The 18,103-nt window shown below is 39.5% G+C and overlaps 1 protein-coding gene across 1 annotated transcript; it reads left to right on the top strand.

Annotated features, from left to right (window-relative positions):
• Positions 1–7,587: 7,587 nt before the first annotated feature.
• LOC130138981 (RING-H2 finger protein ATL64) lies at positions 7,588–8,790 on the top strand. The gene has a single exon (XM_056314815.1). The coding sequence runs from the start codon at positions 7,841–7,843 to the stop codon at positions 8,684–8,686; it is 846 nt and encodes a 281-aa protein (XP_056170790.1). The 5' UTR covers positions 7,588–7,840; the 3' UTR covers positions 8,687–8,790.
• The last annotated feature ends 9,313 nt before the right edge of the window (positions 8,791–18,103 follow it).

Raw genomic sequence — 18,103 nt, 5'->3', positions numbered from 1 at the left:
CCCTACCTTTTTGGTCATGCTAGGCAGGTAACTAAATATGGGGCGAGTCTGGGGTCTCCAACGGATTGCTTCCCAAGACTTCTGATTTTCCACATGATTTTCTTCATTCTTCTCCCTTTCTTTAGCTTGGGACAAAAGACTTTCTGGGGGGGGGGGGGGGCGCGCTGGGGCGCTTGTGAAAAGGACTTGAGGATCGGGCAATGTCACTTTCGATACTCTATTTTGGGGGGGGCGCGGCTTGTGAAAGGGACTTGAGGATCGGGCAATGTCACTTTCGATACCCCATTTTGGGTTATTTCAGAAAGGACCACGAAGGAACCACTATTAGGGTATGTATAATGATCCCAAGGAAGTACCGTGCCCTTATAATTATTTCACCTTTCGATTAAAATGTAGCATACGACATCGGTTCGAATGCATTTTATTTCACCAAAGATGAAGCATCATCTTTGGTGGCGCTGGGAGGGAGCATGGTGAAATATGTAGTGGCACTCTCCTTTGTTCTTATCTATTCTTTTGTTTTTATTTTTGCCCTTTATCCATTATATATATATATATATATATATATATGTGTGTGTGTGTGTGTGTGTGTGTGTTTTCTTGGATTGGAGAGAATATGGGAGCCCACTTGGATTTTGATGTACAAGCATTAAGCACCGGTCCTAGCACTCCCTTTGAGAGATATTTTTTGGTCCCATATGCTCTCTAAGTTTGTCTCCCAACATTCTCATGATCCATCATATCTCCCTTTCAGATTTGATGATGGGCTTGAAGTGTTTGATGGCAGAATCTATGACTCTTTGAATGATCCCGCCACTCAGTCTCAAGTCGGGTGTAAAATACTTATGATATTCTTGGCGATATGATAGACTGAGATGAGACGAGATTTCAAAATCCAAATAGATGACTGAAATATAAAAGACTTTATACTTTACAAGTAGGAATCGAACACGTGCCGTGTATTTACTCCCTATAAATGAATCACTAAACCGACCATGGGTGTCGAGAAAGGTGTATTGATTGCTCGAGACGATATATCTACGACTACGGATGTTTGGATAAATCCGGACATAAAAAAAAAGTCATGATTTCTTTTTGCATCACTTAACCTCGTCTCTAGTTCCCCAAAAAAGGGATAAGTGCATTGGAAGTCCTAAAACTTGTCACAAAAGTGCAATTGAGTCCTAAAACTTGCAAAATTTTTTTTTAATAATTCCCTCTTATGGTAGTAGCTTTGAAAAGACGATAATATTGATGATTTGTTGCCCGACTAACTAAACTTTTCTTTTGTTGCATATTGCTCACTGACTTATGTGTCCTCTCACATTTTATTTAGTAGACTCCCAAAAAAATTACTCCTTGATATGGGCACTTTTGCGTAGGCCGCTCGGATGGAAATGACACTAGAAGGGCTATAACTTTTAAACAACGCTCACTTTAATGTCAAAATTTCTCAACGATAACTTCAGTGTCACTTTGATAAATAAAAAAAAACTATCACTTGAGTACCATAACCAATTTGGGACAGTGGAAATCCGACGTGGCGATATCTTAACATTTTTTCCACCAACGTGGCTTTCTGGAAATCTAACGGGGCAAAAATTCAGCATAAATGCCCAAAAACGATGTCGGTACGTTGTTTGCTCTAAATTTAACGGAATTGGGGACAAATCGGCTCAATTTTCTTATCTTCTTCAAACCCCAATTCAATAGCATTTTGGGGCAAAATTAAGAGCTGAATCTTGCGACGGAGAGGAGAGGAGGATAGGCACGTGCGGGTCAAGTTCATGTCATTCAAAACTTACTTAATCCACTGCAAAAGAGGAGAGATACAGACAAAAGGCATTTGCTCTCTCTTCCCAAGCTCCAACACGTACAGACAAAACTCCCCCTCCATCATCTCTATCCAAAGCTCTCTCACCCTTGCTAACGTTGCTGCTTCACTTAGCCAATGAGCAAAGTAAAACCTAATTGACTGATTCCCCATCAAAATCGAACCTCAAGCTCGAAACTCCAATGGCGATGAGGCCGTTTGTCTTCGTGCTGGTTCTCGCTGGAGTCCTGTGCGCGCGAGTCAATAGAGACAACGACAGATAGAGATTTGTCTTTTTTTAGAGAGAGATTTTTTTAGGAGTGCGGCATCGTTTTGTCATAAAAGGCCACACTTTCTTTGGATTATTTGACTGATTCCTCCTCATCCGCGCTACACATTTTTTTTTTTTAAGGAAAAAGTCACATTGGAATTAACATTTTATTATGACTTTTTCTCGAAATTTGTCGTCAAAGGGTGGAGCTACTTAAGTTATCCTTTTTTTTCCGATATGACACTAAAGTGATTTGGCGAAAAGTTTTAGCGCTAGAGTAAAGGGCACATGACAACTTGCCAAACAGTGTTTAATTACATTCTTTTGTTCCCAAAATCGGTTTGGGAACAAATGCGTTTATTTAATTTTTTGATTCTGACACAATTTTGTCAAAAATTGTTCCGAATCATTTTGAAACAAAATCAAGAATTAAAAAAAGTAGCTTCTTGATTAGGGAACAATTTTGAGAATCAATTTTTTTCTTCTTCCTTTTCTTGGTTTTTAATTTAGCTTTTAATGTCCGCCCGAGGACCGCCTCGCTGGATCTCGACGAGAATAAAATATTTTAATAAAAATATTATTAATAAAAAATATTTTACAGGCCATGGCTTGCAACCGTGCCATGGCCATAAAAAGAAAAATATATATTTTTAATAAAAATATTAATAAAAAAATATTTTACCTGCCATGGTCGGTGACCAGGCCATGGCAAAAAAAGAAAAAATATATATTTTTAATAAAAATATTATTAATAAAAAAATATTTTACGGCCATGGCAACCGTGCATGGCCATAAAAAGAAAAATATATATTTTTAATAAAAAATATTAATAAAAAAATATTTTACCCGCCATGGTCGGGTGCCACTGTGCCATGGCAAAAAAGAAAAATATATATTTTTAATAAAAATATTATTAATAAAAAAATATTTTACCGCCACGAGCCCATAGCAAAAAATAAAAATGTATATTTTAAATAAAAAATTATTAATAAAAAATATTTTACAAGCCATGTCCGGCGATCGTGCCATGGCCAAAAAAAAGAAAAAAATATATTTTTAATAAAAATATTTTACCACCATAGCCGTGACAGTGCCATGGCCAAAAAAATAAAAATATTTTAATAAAAATATTATTAATATAAAAATATTTTACCTGGTCATGGCTAGACCAGCCATGGCAAAAAAAAAAAAATATTATTAATAAAAAATATTTTACTGGCATGGCCAAAGCGCGAGGCTATGGCCAAGAAGGAGGAAAATAAAAAAAGAAAAGAAAAAAAGAAAGAAATATTAAAATATTTAAAAATATTATTAATAAAAAGAAATTTTGTGGCGTTACCAAACGCATTTCTCTTTTTTTCTATTCCAGGGATGGAATTTTGGGCCGTTAACAAACGCCTTAAAATGCTCAATCAATTCGACGAAATAAAAAGAATCATTTCTTAGCGAGAATCTGCTCTGCACGAATCGTTGTCATGCGCAGCCTAAATGTCGTACAGAAGTTATGACAATCCCAGTATTATTTTTTTCGCTGCTCAGATTTGATCTTTTTTATGAGAAATAATAGTCTTTTTTTACATAATATAATTGACTTTTTTAATTGGGTACAATTGCCCAGCCCATTCAGGATGACCCATGAGTAGCTCCTATTGTTTTAAAGCCTAGTATTGTCAGACTCGACTTCACCAAATCATGGTACCATCTCGCGACACTTATCAATCATGCCCAATGAGAGAATAGAACTTTCTTACCATGACATTTGTTGAAACAGCTAATTAAAAGTTTTTTTATTTATAATTACCGATGCACCCACTGTCTCGTACTATGCATATAGTCGATGCTTTGAAAAGCAGACTATTCCTCGTTTTGTATGCTTAACCAAATGCTTTGAAGAGGCTCGTTAACGGATAAGAATTTGGTATTTACTATCCCGTATGGAGAGTTCGAAAACATATCTTGCTCGTGGCTATAGACAAAGTGAATTCACTCGAGCAAGAGAGGTGAATCCTGTGGGGTTCATTGTTGTTTCGGGAAGAGCTGTTGAAATGCCATTCCAAACGTGGCTGAATCTAAAGTTTTATAATAATGGAGGGGAAGCAACATGCAAGGAGTTAATGCGCAAGTGGCGAAAGCTGGCGAGTGCCAATTCGGGGGCATCTTCTGCAACACCAGCAGCTAAAAGGCGGGCTCATCTTTATCTCCACTTCTGTATACAGTCTGGTATTGTCCTTAATGGAGCTCTGTGTCAAGTATCCTTAAATGGCATGAACTGTCGACTCAATAGTGATTGGATACCCGACGATGACGTTCTCCGTAATAGCGCTGGTCAAAGAGTCAAAGGGGGAGGAAAAAAAAAAAGACAAGAAAAGAAAAGGGTAAAAAGTCAAAGAAGCATAAAGGTTATGTCTTCAGTTTACAAAACGGACCGAGAGCACGCAAATAAACAGAGAAAAGAAAGGGGCTCACCGAGACAGAAAAGATAAAGAGAGAAGAGGGAGAAGAAAGAAGAGAGAGAGGGCTTTTCACGTTGATGCTATGGACGTCTTGCTATGCCGGATTTACTTACGTATTGCAATGCCCAATAAGTACTCGCGCTCTTCATTTGGCCAATTGAAGTATTTTTTGGGATTATGTCATAATTTCGAAATTTTGTGAAAATCAAGCCGCGAAGTCCGATTTTTGAGTCGTTGAGTTGCATTTATATATAGAACTGGTAGTTTAGAATGTCATGGAGCTGTTGGATATTACGGAACTCAATTTGGACTTACCGTTTGCCCGAAACGAATTTTTAAAGTTAAGTGCACGTGGTGAACAGTATACGACCAGCGGGCTTTAGGCCGATTTTCATTGGTTTTGAGCACAATTTTGGAATGGCCAAGTTGTGGGTCTTCTAGTACTTTGAAAGATCTTCCTTTTTAACTGTAAGCTCGCTTCGAACGGGATCCAGCGGAGAGAATTACGGCACGATCAAGTTTCGCACTTAAGCTTCACGTTGCGGACGGCTTTAAATAATCGCTTTGGACGAGTGATATGTGGGCCCGTGAGAGTCGTTTTGTTAGCGATTAAGTGTAACTTAGTTGAGTTGTTAGTTAAAATAGTGTTTTACTTGGTTTTGACGTCAATTCTCGTTCACTTAATAGGATTACGAGATCATCAGTGCGTTTAGCTACGTTGTTTGGTTTTGGGACATTCCCAAGTGAGTGGTGCTATCTCTTTTTTGAGTTTATAAACTCATGTTTTGAAAGTGATAAGGATTTGAATATCGTATGAGTTATTATAGCATTATTATTACATAAAAGCATGGATCAGGCATTTACTACTTTTTAGTATTTGAGAATCATTTTTGGAAATGTATTGTGAAAGGATACATATGTGTATTGCATTATGAACTAGTTTATGAAATGAGTTCGGAAATGATTCAAGAAATGCTCTACGAAATGTATTTCTAGGCAGTTGAGCCGTGTTGCGATAAAGTTATTTGTTTGGTTTGTGAAATGTATTCTGGATTGGATTTCTGATATTTGATGATGATTGTTTGATGCTCAATTTGACTGTGAACCCAGGTAGGGGTTTCGGGGTATGCATACCGGTTTAGGATAGCCTTCTATGCCGAGCCACCGGTTTTGTAGGTGGAGACCATGCTAAGGGAGAATCTTGGTAGCCTTATCACAAGACTTTGTGTCATGACCGTGGTTTGATATTGAGCAGTAGATTGGTCGATGAAATGCACAATCGACGTGTGATGTAATATGAGATTCGTTAATGGAATAGACCATTGATTTGTGATTTGAGATTAGTCAATGGAATAAACCATTAACGTGATTTTTAATAGAGATTGATCAATGGACTTGACCATTAATATTTATGATGATTTAAATGAGTATTTTTCTAAATTGTATAAAGTCTTGTTGAAATGAAACAATTCCTATGTGATTCAATATGTATTTTACACCATGAGTTTGGCTTATGAAGTTCTGGTGTTACTCTATACTTATATGTATATGCATAGTGGGTGCTTGATCTGCTTAGAAAATATAAGCACTACTTACTGAGCTGTAATTGTTCACACTCCTTTCTTCCCTGATCTTTTCAGGTTCTTTGGTTTTTTTTTTTTTGATCGAACAGGTTCCTTGGTTAGTAGCCAATAGAACGAGAGCTATGTCGTGGGGACTTTTGGGAGTTGGATTTATTGTTGTGGTTTGAGGCTGCGTCCTTCAGATGGAAGGACGGCCATGTCATCCCCCATCCCGGTAGGTTTTAGGGTGTGATATTCTCTATATCTAACTTCCATGATAGTTTCCCCACAGGCCAAACTAGGTGTGTCAATGGGTTGGATTGGGTCAAGACCCGACACGAACCATAAGATATATGTGCACTCTCTAACTCGTAGCATACAACCCGAGTCAAAAATCATAAGGATACTACGTTTGATGGTCAAACCAAGAGCCATATTTACTTAAATTCCCTAGTTTCGTTCGTGATCCCATTTGAACGAGACTTGCATTCGACAGTTAGCCCATCGATGACCTGATATATATGGCCTTCAAGAGATGTGCCCATCGATCATTCCCATCAATTTCTGCCCTAGGAAGAAAGAGACTTCTCCAGCGGGAAGCCATGTTTGACAAAACAAGAAAGGAAACAGAGCAGGCCTAACTTCCCATGGGTTTGCCTCCATTAGCGCCTGTGCCCGATGTGTTGTTCCTGTCGCCTAATACAATATTTGAGCGATAGATGTCCAGGAAGAGTTGATTCTCGCATCAGCTCTTTCTCAATCACATTTGGGCGACACGGTCCTAATTCTATCTGTAGCTGTATAAGTACATTCAGCAGCGCAGATAGTTTCATTCCCTCACCTAGTTGCTTCTTTGATCCTCTCGTGTAGCACTAGTAGTACTAATAACCATTATGCAAGTTAAGCTCCATTTATTTCGCAAAAAAATAAATGATTAGAAAAATATTTTCTTTTAAAAAATCGCTTGCATCACTTAAAATAATTAATTAATAGAAAAATATTTTTATTATCGACGACAATTTATATTTAAATATTTTTGTGGACGACGATGATACTTTCCAATCGTTCTTAGAAAAATGCTTTTCGAAATCGTTTATTTTCCGTAAAACAAATAGAGCCGTTACATTCATAATTACAGTAACATAATTACAATGGAAAATGTGCTTTGAGTTTCATAGCAGATCACTCTATAATACACGAGTGTCTAGCCTTTTCTTTTTGCACATTACTGCCCATGTTATGAGTACGAGACATACAAATCCACTTGCGATTTGATATTGACAAATCACAGGCATTTCATGTATGGTCGACGTCAAGCATGACGACGTAGCTAAAATCGGAGCAAAAAGATCTCGTCTGTATGAATTTTGCAAATTACTTATGCAGACCGTTCTAGGTTCGAGCCGTCTGCACATATCAAAAGATCAAAAGGCCATTGCTCTTAAATCTACTTTTATATGCGGTAACATTACCTTTCTTTAAATAAGAACTGTGCATTACGCATGGTTAGGGGAGCACGATTGACCTAAAAAAGGAGGGAAGGAAGGCAGTAAAAAGAGCGCGCCACCTGTGCAAGTCCCTCAGAGATTGAACGGTGTCCACCACCAACAGCAGCAGCACACAGGAAGGAACCTTCCTCTCCTTTTTCCCTCCTTCCCTCCCTCCATTAAAACCCTCCCTTCAAAAATCTCCACCTCCACCTTCACCTTCACCTTCACCTCTCTCTGTTTCTCTCTATCGTATGGACAACTTGGACGGCTCCGCTACCCCAACGGCGAGCGCCTCCGCCTCTTCCGCCGCCGCCGCCGCCCGCGCCAGCCACTACGCCCTCAACGGCAAGATAATGCTCTGCACCGTGGTCGTCCTCTTCGTCGCCGTCTTCGCCATCCTCGGCTTCCACAGCTACGCCCGCTGGTCCATCCCCCGCCGCCGCCGTGTCCGCCAGCGCCGCCGCTCCGCTCCGGCAGCCGCCAACTCGTCCTCCGGCGGCGGTGGCGGCGGCAGCGGCCTCGACGTGTCCGTCCTCAAGTCCCTCTCCGTCTTCACTTTTGCGGGCTCCGGGAACGGCGACGTTGGCCAGTTGGTCGAGTGCGCCGTTTGCCTGTCGGACTTCGAGGACGGCGAGACGGGCCGTCGTTTGCCCGAGTGCGAGCACGTCTTCCACGCAGACTGCATCGACACGTGGTTCGAGTCCCACTCGAGCTGCCCGCTCTGCAGAGCGCCGGTCCAGGAGGACGTTCAGGCAGCTACGGAGGTGGCTCCACCGGAGGACGTCGGCGCCGCTGCCGCGGCACAGGGGGCGGTTTGGTTAATTGAGGTTTCCGAGGATGAGACGAGCATGAGTTCGTCCTTGTCTCTGTCACCGATGTCGTTGCCGTCTTGTTGTGGTTCTTGTTCTTCGCCGCCACCGCCGAGAAAGGCGGTTGAGTTAGAGGAAATAACGGTGGAAGAGCCGCCGCCGCCGCCGCCGCCGCCGCCGATGGAGGAGAGACATAAGGAGTTGGAGAAAATGGGTTTGCCCGAACGAAATCGGTCCAAGTCCCCGGGTTATCGGATCCTGTCCTTGAAAAGGATCTGGAGTATCTAGTCGGGCAAAAAGTGTTCCTTTTTTTATATTTTTATTTTTACTTTTTGCTCTTTCCTTTTTGCTTTTATGTAATTTCTTTTTTTAATCTTAGTCCTTTTTCTTTCTGTTTTTTAGGAGATGACGCTTATAGGAAAGGCCTGTTGCTGTTGTAATGTCTGTGTAAGCAGTATGTACATCATGTAATACTCTCACGAAAATTAACAAAGCTCGTATAGATTGTTTGAAAGCTTGGCAATTTTAGATCCTTTTGTTAAATACATATAGTTAAGCATATTTCGATTGAGCTTAATTATGTTTTATATTGTAAACGACTTGACCGGTTTATACACAAATAATTAATGTATTGATCGCGAGTTCACCTTTTTAGCCTGTTTATGACATGTTTAGATATTTTAGATAAATAGATTAACACTATAGTCTTATCAACACGATAAGTTTAGATACAATTAGAAATGTTCATATTCGTGTAAACATTTCTAAATGTTTGCATGTTGGAACTTGTTTGATCAAAGTTTCGTTTTTTGGAGTTTCAAAAATTTGACACATATGAATGGGCAAAAGGACACAAGAAGTGCCATAACTTGTATGCGGAGATCACTTTGGTGTTATAACTTTTTTTCGGATCACTTTGGTGCCAAGTCGAAGGAAAATAGATCATTTTAGTGACTCCGACCAAAATTCTGGCCAAAAAGCTGACCTGGCATTTATATTTTTAAAAAAATGATATGACTTGTACACGTGGAAATTATGTGGTTTTTTTGGAAATTAGGTGCCTTTTTCGAATTTTTTAATTTTTTGATTAAAAAAAAAAAACGTTGCAGCAGCGGTGAGGGAGCCCTTGCCGCTGCTGCCGCCAACCCACCACCGCCGGGAAGGGCCGGCGGTGGTGGGTGGAGCGGTCGGAGAGGGCCGGATCCGGCGAGGCGAGACCTCGCCGTCGCGACCTAGGCGACGGCGAGATCTGGCCTCACCTTTGCTGGGCGAGGCGAGACCTCGCCTTTGCTGAGCGAGGCGAGACCTCGCCGTCACAACCTAGGCGACGGCGAGGTCTCGCCTCGCCGGATCCGGCCCTCACTGGGTCTGGGCGAGGGTCGCCGGGCCTCGGCTAGGGGCCGGCGATCCTCGCCAACCACTCCGCCCACCACCGCCAGCCCTTCCCAGCGGCGGTGGGTTGGCGACAGCAGCGGCGAGGGCTCCCTCGCCGCCGCTGCTGCAACGTTTTTTTTTTTTTCTATATAATTTAAAAAGAAATTTCTAAAAAAGTATACGTCAGCGGGCTAAACGACGTCGTTTTTTATTTTTAATGCTGACTGGACCTCTCCGGCGAGCCATGTCAGCGCCACATCGGATTTCCGGCGAGCCACGTCAGTATTGACACTAAAATGATCATTTTTCAAAAAAGTTGACACCAAAGTGTTCCGAAAAAAAGTTATGACACCAAAGTGATCTCCGTACACAAGTTGTGGCACTTCTGGTGTCCTTTTGCCCATATGAATGAATGGAAAATTGTTCATAAAGTCCAAAACTTATTGTAATTTTGCTTTCAGTCCTAAATTTTTTCAATTTTTCCAAATCAGTCCTAAACCTTTTGCATTTGTGCCAATTCAATCCATCTGACTAATTTTGGTTGACCGGCACTGACGTGGCAATTTTTTTAATATTTTAATATTTTTCCTTTTTTTTCTACCCTTCTTCTCTCTGGTCGGTCGCCGGACCAGCCAAAGGTGAGGGCCAGTGAGGCTCGACCACATCCCGTCACTAGTAGGCGAGGTCGAGCCCCGCCCTCACCAGTGGCCGGAGGGGGTGAGCTTTGCTAGAGGCTGGTGAGGTCGATCTCACCAGCTAGAGAGAAGAAGGGCAGAAAAAAAAAAAGAAAAAAGGAAAAAAAGTAATAAAAATTCGAAAAAAATATTAAAATATTTTTAAAAATTGCTATGTCAGCGTTGGCCAGATGGCCGACGTTGGTCATCGTTCACGTCAGCACCAACCAGCCAAAATTGGTCGGATGGACTAAATTGGCACAAATGCAAAAGGTTTAGGATTTTTTAGACAATTTTCCCGATGAATGAATTTGATATGTTCAAATTAAACCAATATTCGAAACAATATAGTTATGAAACAACTCATTTACGTTCCTGAAAGTCGTATATTATTTATCCTAGTTGAGAATTTGAATGTTGGTTGCACATGACATTGAGCAAGGTTACCCATAGTTTTAAGAAATACCCATTACAATTTGAGTATATGTGCTATTATATCATTATTTTATGATGTTTTGACATCCTTAGATTCTTTAAAAGAACTAACTTAACAGTTATAGAACTTAACAAGTTCAAGTCACAAACAAAAAATGTCCAAATTATAAAAACTCTCAACTAGTTCAAATACTTTAGTAGAAAACTTAAAACAATTGAAGGCTATGGCTTTTAGCCACAAACTTCAATTACTTTTATTATATATATATATGGATATAACTCCATTCCTGCATGATAAAGGGTTTGTATTGTCCAAATTAGCATCTACTAAATCTCATCAGCAGTTAGCAGGAATGTTCAAACAGGCCCTTTCTCAAATTGAAGATTCTAGTTCTTCTCATTCCCATCACAGCGGCAATTCCAACGAAGATGATTGTTATGGCATCCCAGGAATAGCCCCCATTCGTTGGGCAAGTGTGAAGGATGAAGAAGAAGAAGAAGAGCCTGAACCAGTAGAAGATCTCTCCAGATTCTCCTAGGTGAAAGGCGCCGAAAGACTCCTACTATTTTCATAACTCATCATAATTTCTAAACCGAAAGGAGTCTGTCAGTCTTTTCCTTTTTCAAATTTTCATAATTATGTCCGTTCACTGTTCACTGTAACACTGTGCACTTACTACTATTTACCACAGTACTACCCGTAAACTATTTCTACAGGAACCCAGCCTGCTTACATAATCATACCTCACTCCCTTGAGAGGGCAGAATTTTCTCAGACCCTTTCTCTCAGAATTCCAAATCTCTCTAGTTTCTCCAGATCTTTCCAAACCTTCTTCGAGGAAATAAGAGATCATACATCTCATAACCTTTCCATAAGCAGTAAGTTCCATTACTTCCTAGATCCCTGAATCACCTTATATTCCAGATCTTACTCATGATCTGAGAATACAAAGGTTTTTATAAACTTTGCACTTGTACTTCAATATTTGCATTTTTAGTTGCAATCCTTCAATACTGTTGTTGTAATCTTTCCATACTATTTATATAACAGTTATTCTCTTTTAATTTCTTCCATACATTTACGTTTACGTATCCCACAAACGGTAGGTCGAACCGCCTATGGATGGTTTGTACTCTACTTTAAAGCAATTCTCTGCATTTGTTATATATCCTTACTTCTTATTACCGTTTTGCCCTTTTCATTCTTGCATAACAATACCACCTACATGGTTGGTTTAGAAGTTCTAGCAATTCTTCTTCTCATTCTATATATTGCTTACGGTTTCTTTATTATTTATAATGCTCGCGCTTTTATTTAATTTTATTTATTTAATAGTTTTCTGTGTAGAAATCTGCACTTTTATATTAAAATATATTTTCTCTGTTGCTAGATCTAGAGATATATCTGAGATCCTTTATCTATTTTCTCAATATATTAGATATTTTGAATACTTAGAACGAAAATTAAAAATTACATACATCTTTGTTATTCTTTTCTTTTTATTACAAATTCCTAGATCCAGTTCTTAGATTTCATCTTCTATATAATATTTTCTCCATTTATAATCCCCAGATTCTAGGCCATTTGATATATATGTAAATTTAGATCATTACTTTGTAAATCATTCAGATTTCAAAGATAGTTTTGGATTCCTTTGCATTATTTACATTCATATATGTAATTGCACTGTGATATAAATCAGTCTAGTGTAACATAGATAACTTGTACTTTTTTTAAAATATAGCTTCCTTTAGCACTTTATTTGTACTTGGCTTATGTTTTTTTTTTTTTTAATATCAATGGGTGTCCGGGACTCTTCACCTGAGTAATTCCCATTGAGTGTTTTTTCTCTCTGTCCCATACATATCAGATAATTATCGAAGATATGTAAATTTGAGCTCTTGGGATTGGGCCCAAGAGAATACTTAAGTGTAATGATTCGACATTAAGTTTTGAGCTAGGAAGACGAATGTGCTTGTTGAGTTTACTTTGAGTTAAAATACTTGCACATGGCCTAAATATCAAGTTTCGAGGATACTCTTTAGTTGCTTTTGAATTGTTATTGAGGAATTTCCTTTTGACTAACATATTTGTCGTGCAAAAATTATGACGCATGTTCGACACAGCAAACGAGTATTGTTGACCAAAATTTGGATATTGAAATCTCTATTTTTAAAGATCAAAGTGGTTTGAATTGTGAAACTTGTCGAATTTTATGTAATTTAAAAATATGTGTGTGTACATGTATATTTTTTGTTTTCTTTTTTTATCACATCAAATTGATTTATACGTCTAAAAACCAATTTATATATTTATATGTCATATGTGTCCTGTTGTGTTAAGCTGGAATTTTAGAAATGTGTTCAAATTATATCTAGATTTAACATAATAAGATAATAGCAAAATACAATTTTGAAGCAACGGCTCGAATTAGATAGGTTCATAAAATGGTCTTATTTACAAAAGATTGAGATGATTATCTACATCTCTTTCATCTCAAGAAGTTATAGATAGATTCATAAATATGGCAAGTCGGGACGCATATAAATATAATACATCAAAGCACTATGAAAAGAGATAAGAGAAAGTCATTGATACTATTTTGGCGAGAGATTGTAGAAAAGGAGTGTTCGGATTCAACACCATGTATCTAGGCTTTTGTTTTGCACCTACCGGCGAGGAACACTACCTCTATTTGGTGGAGAAGGTGAAAGGAATGCGGATACCGTCCGATCTTATTCCCAAGCGCGATATCTATTAAGAGGAGCCATGGAAGATGTTCAACCATTTCACGACATTGAAGAAGATCAAATCGAGGGTTCAATGGACAGCTGGCTAGGGGATGTGGAAAGGCCAAAATAAGGTGGAGATCAAGAATTCGCAAGGCGAGCAAGTTGGTTCCGGACGACTCTTCTCGTTCGAAATGAAGAGCAGCTCGAGCAAAACGGATGGAAAAGCTGCCTATAATAGTTTGAATCAGCAGTTTGGGTTATTCAGCCTCGTTCCCGCCTTCTATCGCTGTTCACCACGAGACTGATGAACATGTAAGCACAATTCCTTTCGTCGACAACAACTCGTCCACAATCCTCATTGACGCCTTGTACGATTGTTTACCAGGAGATTCAACGAGCAAACGGGAAGCCCTTCATCAGCAGCTATGGTGGACCTCTTCCTTATACGGATAGTCCGCTGGTTTCTAATGGTGACACGACCTGGCCGGAGTCTGCCGGAATCACGCGAGCAAACTAGGATGGCGATTTCCAAGATTGGATCAATCGGATGATCAGCATTGAACAAGATAGGTTGCTCCTATTGGAGAAAATATGCTCCTTCGAATTGTAGAAGAAAAGAAACTTCAACTTCAAACGGGATGAATAACGAAGTCAGACTTTAAGGCGTGATATCACTTTCTTTAAGGAATTATTTGCCCCACGAAGTTACTAATGGTCATCGGCAAATTTCCTCCGGGATACAACAAAGTCTCGATTGAGAATACCGAATAGCAATTTTGGTATATCTCTAGGGTCTCTCTCATGGCTGCAGTTTTTCGGAATGAAAAAGTATCTAAAAATCTGAATGAAGAGACTTTATACTCAACCATGTAAAACTGACTCACTAATCACACCATTTCGAACAAAGGCGTCCCTTTATAAAAAAGATGTATAGTGAATTGGTACGAAATCAAAAGTCACGTTGAAAAAGGATATATGAAAATTCGGAATAAAATAATAATAAAATAAAAGAATAATATTTTTTAATCATTTTTATTAATCCGAATTTTATAATTTTGAAAAATAATCTTTAAACAAATACATCCTTTCAACATTAAAGGAGTTATGTCCGAAAAGACATAACCTTCCAAAGGTGAAGTAGTTATGTCCGAAGGCACACAATTCTTTCAAAGGTTGTAAGAACGCCTAATAACCGTTAGGTTAAATAATAAATTTCGAAATTAATTAATAAAAAAATAACCGCAACTCTATTGCGAACAGTAATAAGATAAAATTGTTATTTTATAATAATAAATTCGAAATTTAATAAATAAAAATAATAAACGAGGATCAGTGCTAAAGTGTGCCAAAATCGCGCACCCGCACGCGGGTATTGAGAAGTCTAGTCCATATCCCATTGTCTTCATTTTAACATTGAAGAAGACACTTACACATATAAAATGGTCCACCTTCTCAAAACTTTTCTATATGGGACAAAGGAAAAAAGCACTATTTTGTTTGTTTTACAAACAAACAACCAACAGCTCCTCCCTAATGACTCCTGCGAGGACTTTTTTCCTACCTGCAAATATGATGTCAAAACTAGCGTTCATTCGATCCTTGCGAATAGTTGACCATTGTACATATACTCATTATTGATCCATCGGTTGCATATATCTTGAGGATAAGTATTGTATGAGCTATGAATTATTCACTTTTGATGCAAAACCTCCAAGACCGAAATTCACTTTTCATTTAATGAATTATGAATTTCAGTGGCCAAAAAAAATAATAATAAGTTGAAGAAATGATGCAAATGTGACCCCATGTCCCAATTTGCAAATGTGCAAAGTATAACGAATTTGGTTCCAGCACAGTGTTGATTAAATTGATATATTCTGTCATTACTCAAATGATCACAAGAAATGAATAAACAAGCTTATTTATCTAGCGGGTTGGCTCATCGAGGCTTCAAAGGATTTCCAACTTAAGAACTGAAGTCGAACTTATCATATTCATGATATTTGTAGGGTGTTTTATAGCCCTCCAGATAGTCGAGCTTCCATGTCCAAGCCCCTCAACAAAAGAGCAAACTAATTTAGGGAAAAGTACCAAAAAAGTTTTAACCTATTGCATTGGAACCAATTCAGTTATAAACTTTTCAATTGAATCAATTTAGTAATAAACACTTTCACATTGATACCAATTCAGTCAGGCCGGTTTAGGCAGAAAATCACAGACGTGGGCGCCAGCCATCCTACGTGGCACGGTCGACGCTGACATTGAAATTTTAAAATAATTTTTAAAAAAATTGTTGAATTTTTTTTCCTTGTCATTTTCTTACCCTTTTCTTTTTGCCGGTGCCCAGTCGCCAGCCACAGGCCATGGCCAGTGAGGGTCGGCCTCGCCAAGTCGTGCTTGGGCGAGCCCCCCTCACCAGAGGTGCCTCACCCCAGCCTGGGCAAGAACTGCTTCTCAAGGAGAGCCACGCCGTTGTCCATAAGAAACGCCTTGAACTTCATCGTCGTCTTCGATTGTTGGTTTCTCTATCTGGAAAGCATAGAGAGAGAGAGAGAGAGAGAGAGAGAGAGAGAGAGAGGCGGGAAAATCAGACGACCAGGAAGACGATGGGGCTCGCAAGGTGTCACCCTTGCCCAAGCGAGGTCGCTTAGCCTGGGCGAGGGTCGGCCTTGCTAGATCTAGCAAGGGAGGCCTTGCCAACACTCATCCTCACCCAGGCATAACCCAATGAGGCCAACCCTCGCTTGTGGCTGAAGGCTGGTCATTGGCCATTGGCAAAAAGAAAACGAAAAGGAAAAAAAAAGGGAAAAAAATAATTAAAAATATTTAGAAATATCCACGTTAGCGTTAGCCATGCGACATAGGACGGTCAGTCGGCGTCCATGTCAGCGATTTCCGGCCTAAATTGATCGGATGACTGAATTGGTATCAATATGAAAATGTTCAGGAATAAATTGGTTCAATTGAAAAATTCAGGATTAAATTGGTATCACTGTAATAGGTTTATGATAAACTAATTCATCAAAAGACTTTTCCAACATAAAGCATAGGACACTTGATACTTAACTTTGATACTTGTGCTCTGATAATGAGATATTATATACATCTGGGCTCAGTCGGTGGATTTATTTGCGAATTAGTTTAGAGGGAAGACATTTCTAAACCATGTTGTTCTTTAAAATTAACTTTAGTTTTTCTTAATGTTTTAACAACTGCAAAAAAAAGAGCATTTCCCCATACTGAATTAAAGAACATAGTATGAATTTTTAATTTACCAAAAAAAAGTAAATGAGTAAAACACCATATGATGGATGGTTGATTTACTAAAATACTAGATGCATGATTATTAAATCATTTACTTTTGTCACGATTGATAATTATAACTTCACTTCGTTATGCAAAAATAACATGACTCCAGGCTATCATTTTTTTTTTTAGTGTAAAATGTCAGTATTATAGAGCGAATGAAGTACAGCAGCTTAGGGGTATCCCCCAGCATTACAAATAGTGCTAATAGCTCAAGAAGATGGAGGTGGGATATCACGCCCCGAACCCCGACGAGCGCGCGACACCCCAAGCTTGGTCGAAATAATGCGACGTCCCAGGATATCGCCGACCCCAAATACACAGAAATAAAGCACTAACGGAAGCAAACATACACCCAAACAATATTTAGAAAGGGGCAATAGGAAGAATATACATTCATTACCAAATCAAACTTATAACATTACATACTATTTACAATAAACATATTATACACGCATATCGGCTTCTAAAGTTCGCACCACCAACATCAAAAGGGACCAGTAGTCTGGGTATAAACTAACTCCAAAAAGGGGCACTTCAAAAAGGGTTACCCTACCCCCAACTAACCCCTACGACCTCTAGACGGTGTCCACTCTGAGTCAGTCTCCCTAGAACCTGAATCTGACTCTACCTGATCCTCCTGCTCCTCTAAAGACTCAGAATCCGCCTCAATCTCGATAATCTCATCATCGGAATCGTCTGGAACATCAATCGGCGGCTCGTCCTCGGGTTCTTCCTCTAGCTCTTCTTCCGATTCCTCCTCGGGTTCTCTCTCAGGTTCTTCTTCGGGCTCCCCCTCAGGCTCTTCACCTAAATCCACGTCCATCGGATCGTACCCTGCTTGTGACTCTTCCGGCTCCGGCTCAGGCTCAGCCACCGTGGATTCGGGTTCTGCAGGTACAGGCTGATGACCTGACTGTGCGAGGCTAGTGTCGAGGCTGGTCATCTCCCCATCAGGAGGAGGTATAGCCGATGGGTCCCAATCTCCCACTCCATCGAAACCACGAACCGGTCCGAACTCATCCAAACCCTCCCGGAAACACCAGGCTGTATAAGTATGGGCTTGCCAAAGAAGTTATCCTACATCTACCCAGACTACTGTGGTGTGCTTAATCCAAGCCATATTATCATCTATAAGGTACTCTACTACTGCATGATCGGTATGCATAGGTATGCCAAAACG

This window comes from Syzygium oleosum, unplaced genomic scaffold, assembly GCF_021117445.2.
Source record: "Syzygium oleosum isolate NSW1041296 unplaced genomic scaffold, Sole_v2.1 Sole_v2.09, whole genome shotgun sequence".
Classification (NCBI taxonomy): Eukaryota; Viridiplantae; Streptophyta; class Magnoliopsida; order Myrtales; family Myrtaceae; genus Syzygium; species Syzygium oleosum.
The sequence above is the reverse complement of the archived record's forward strand: the minus strand, read 5'-3'. Positions and strand labels throughout refer to the sequence as shown.

Coding starts and splice junctions, on each gene's coding strand:
- LOC130138981 (XM_056314815.1), top strand. CDS start 7,841: ATGGACAACTTGGACGGCTCCGCTACCCCAACGGCGAGCGCCTCCGCC.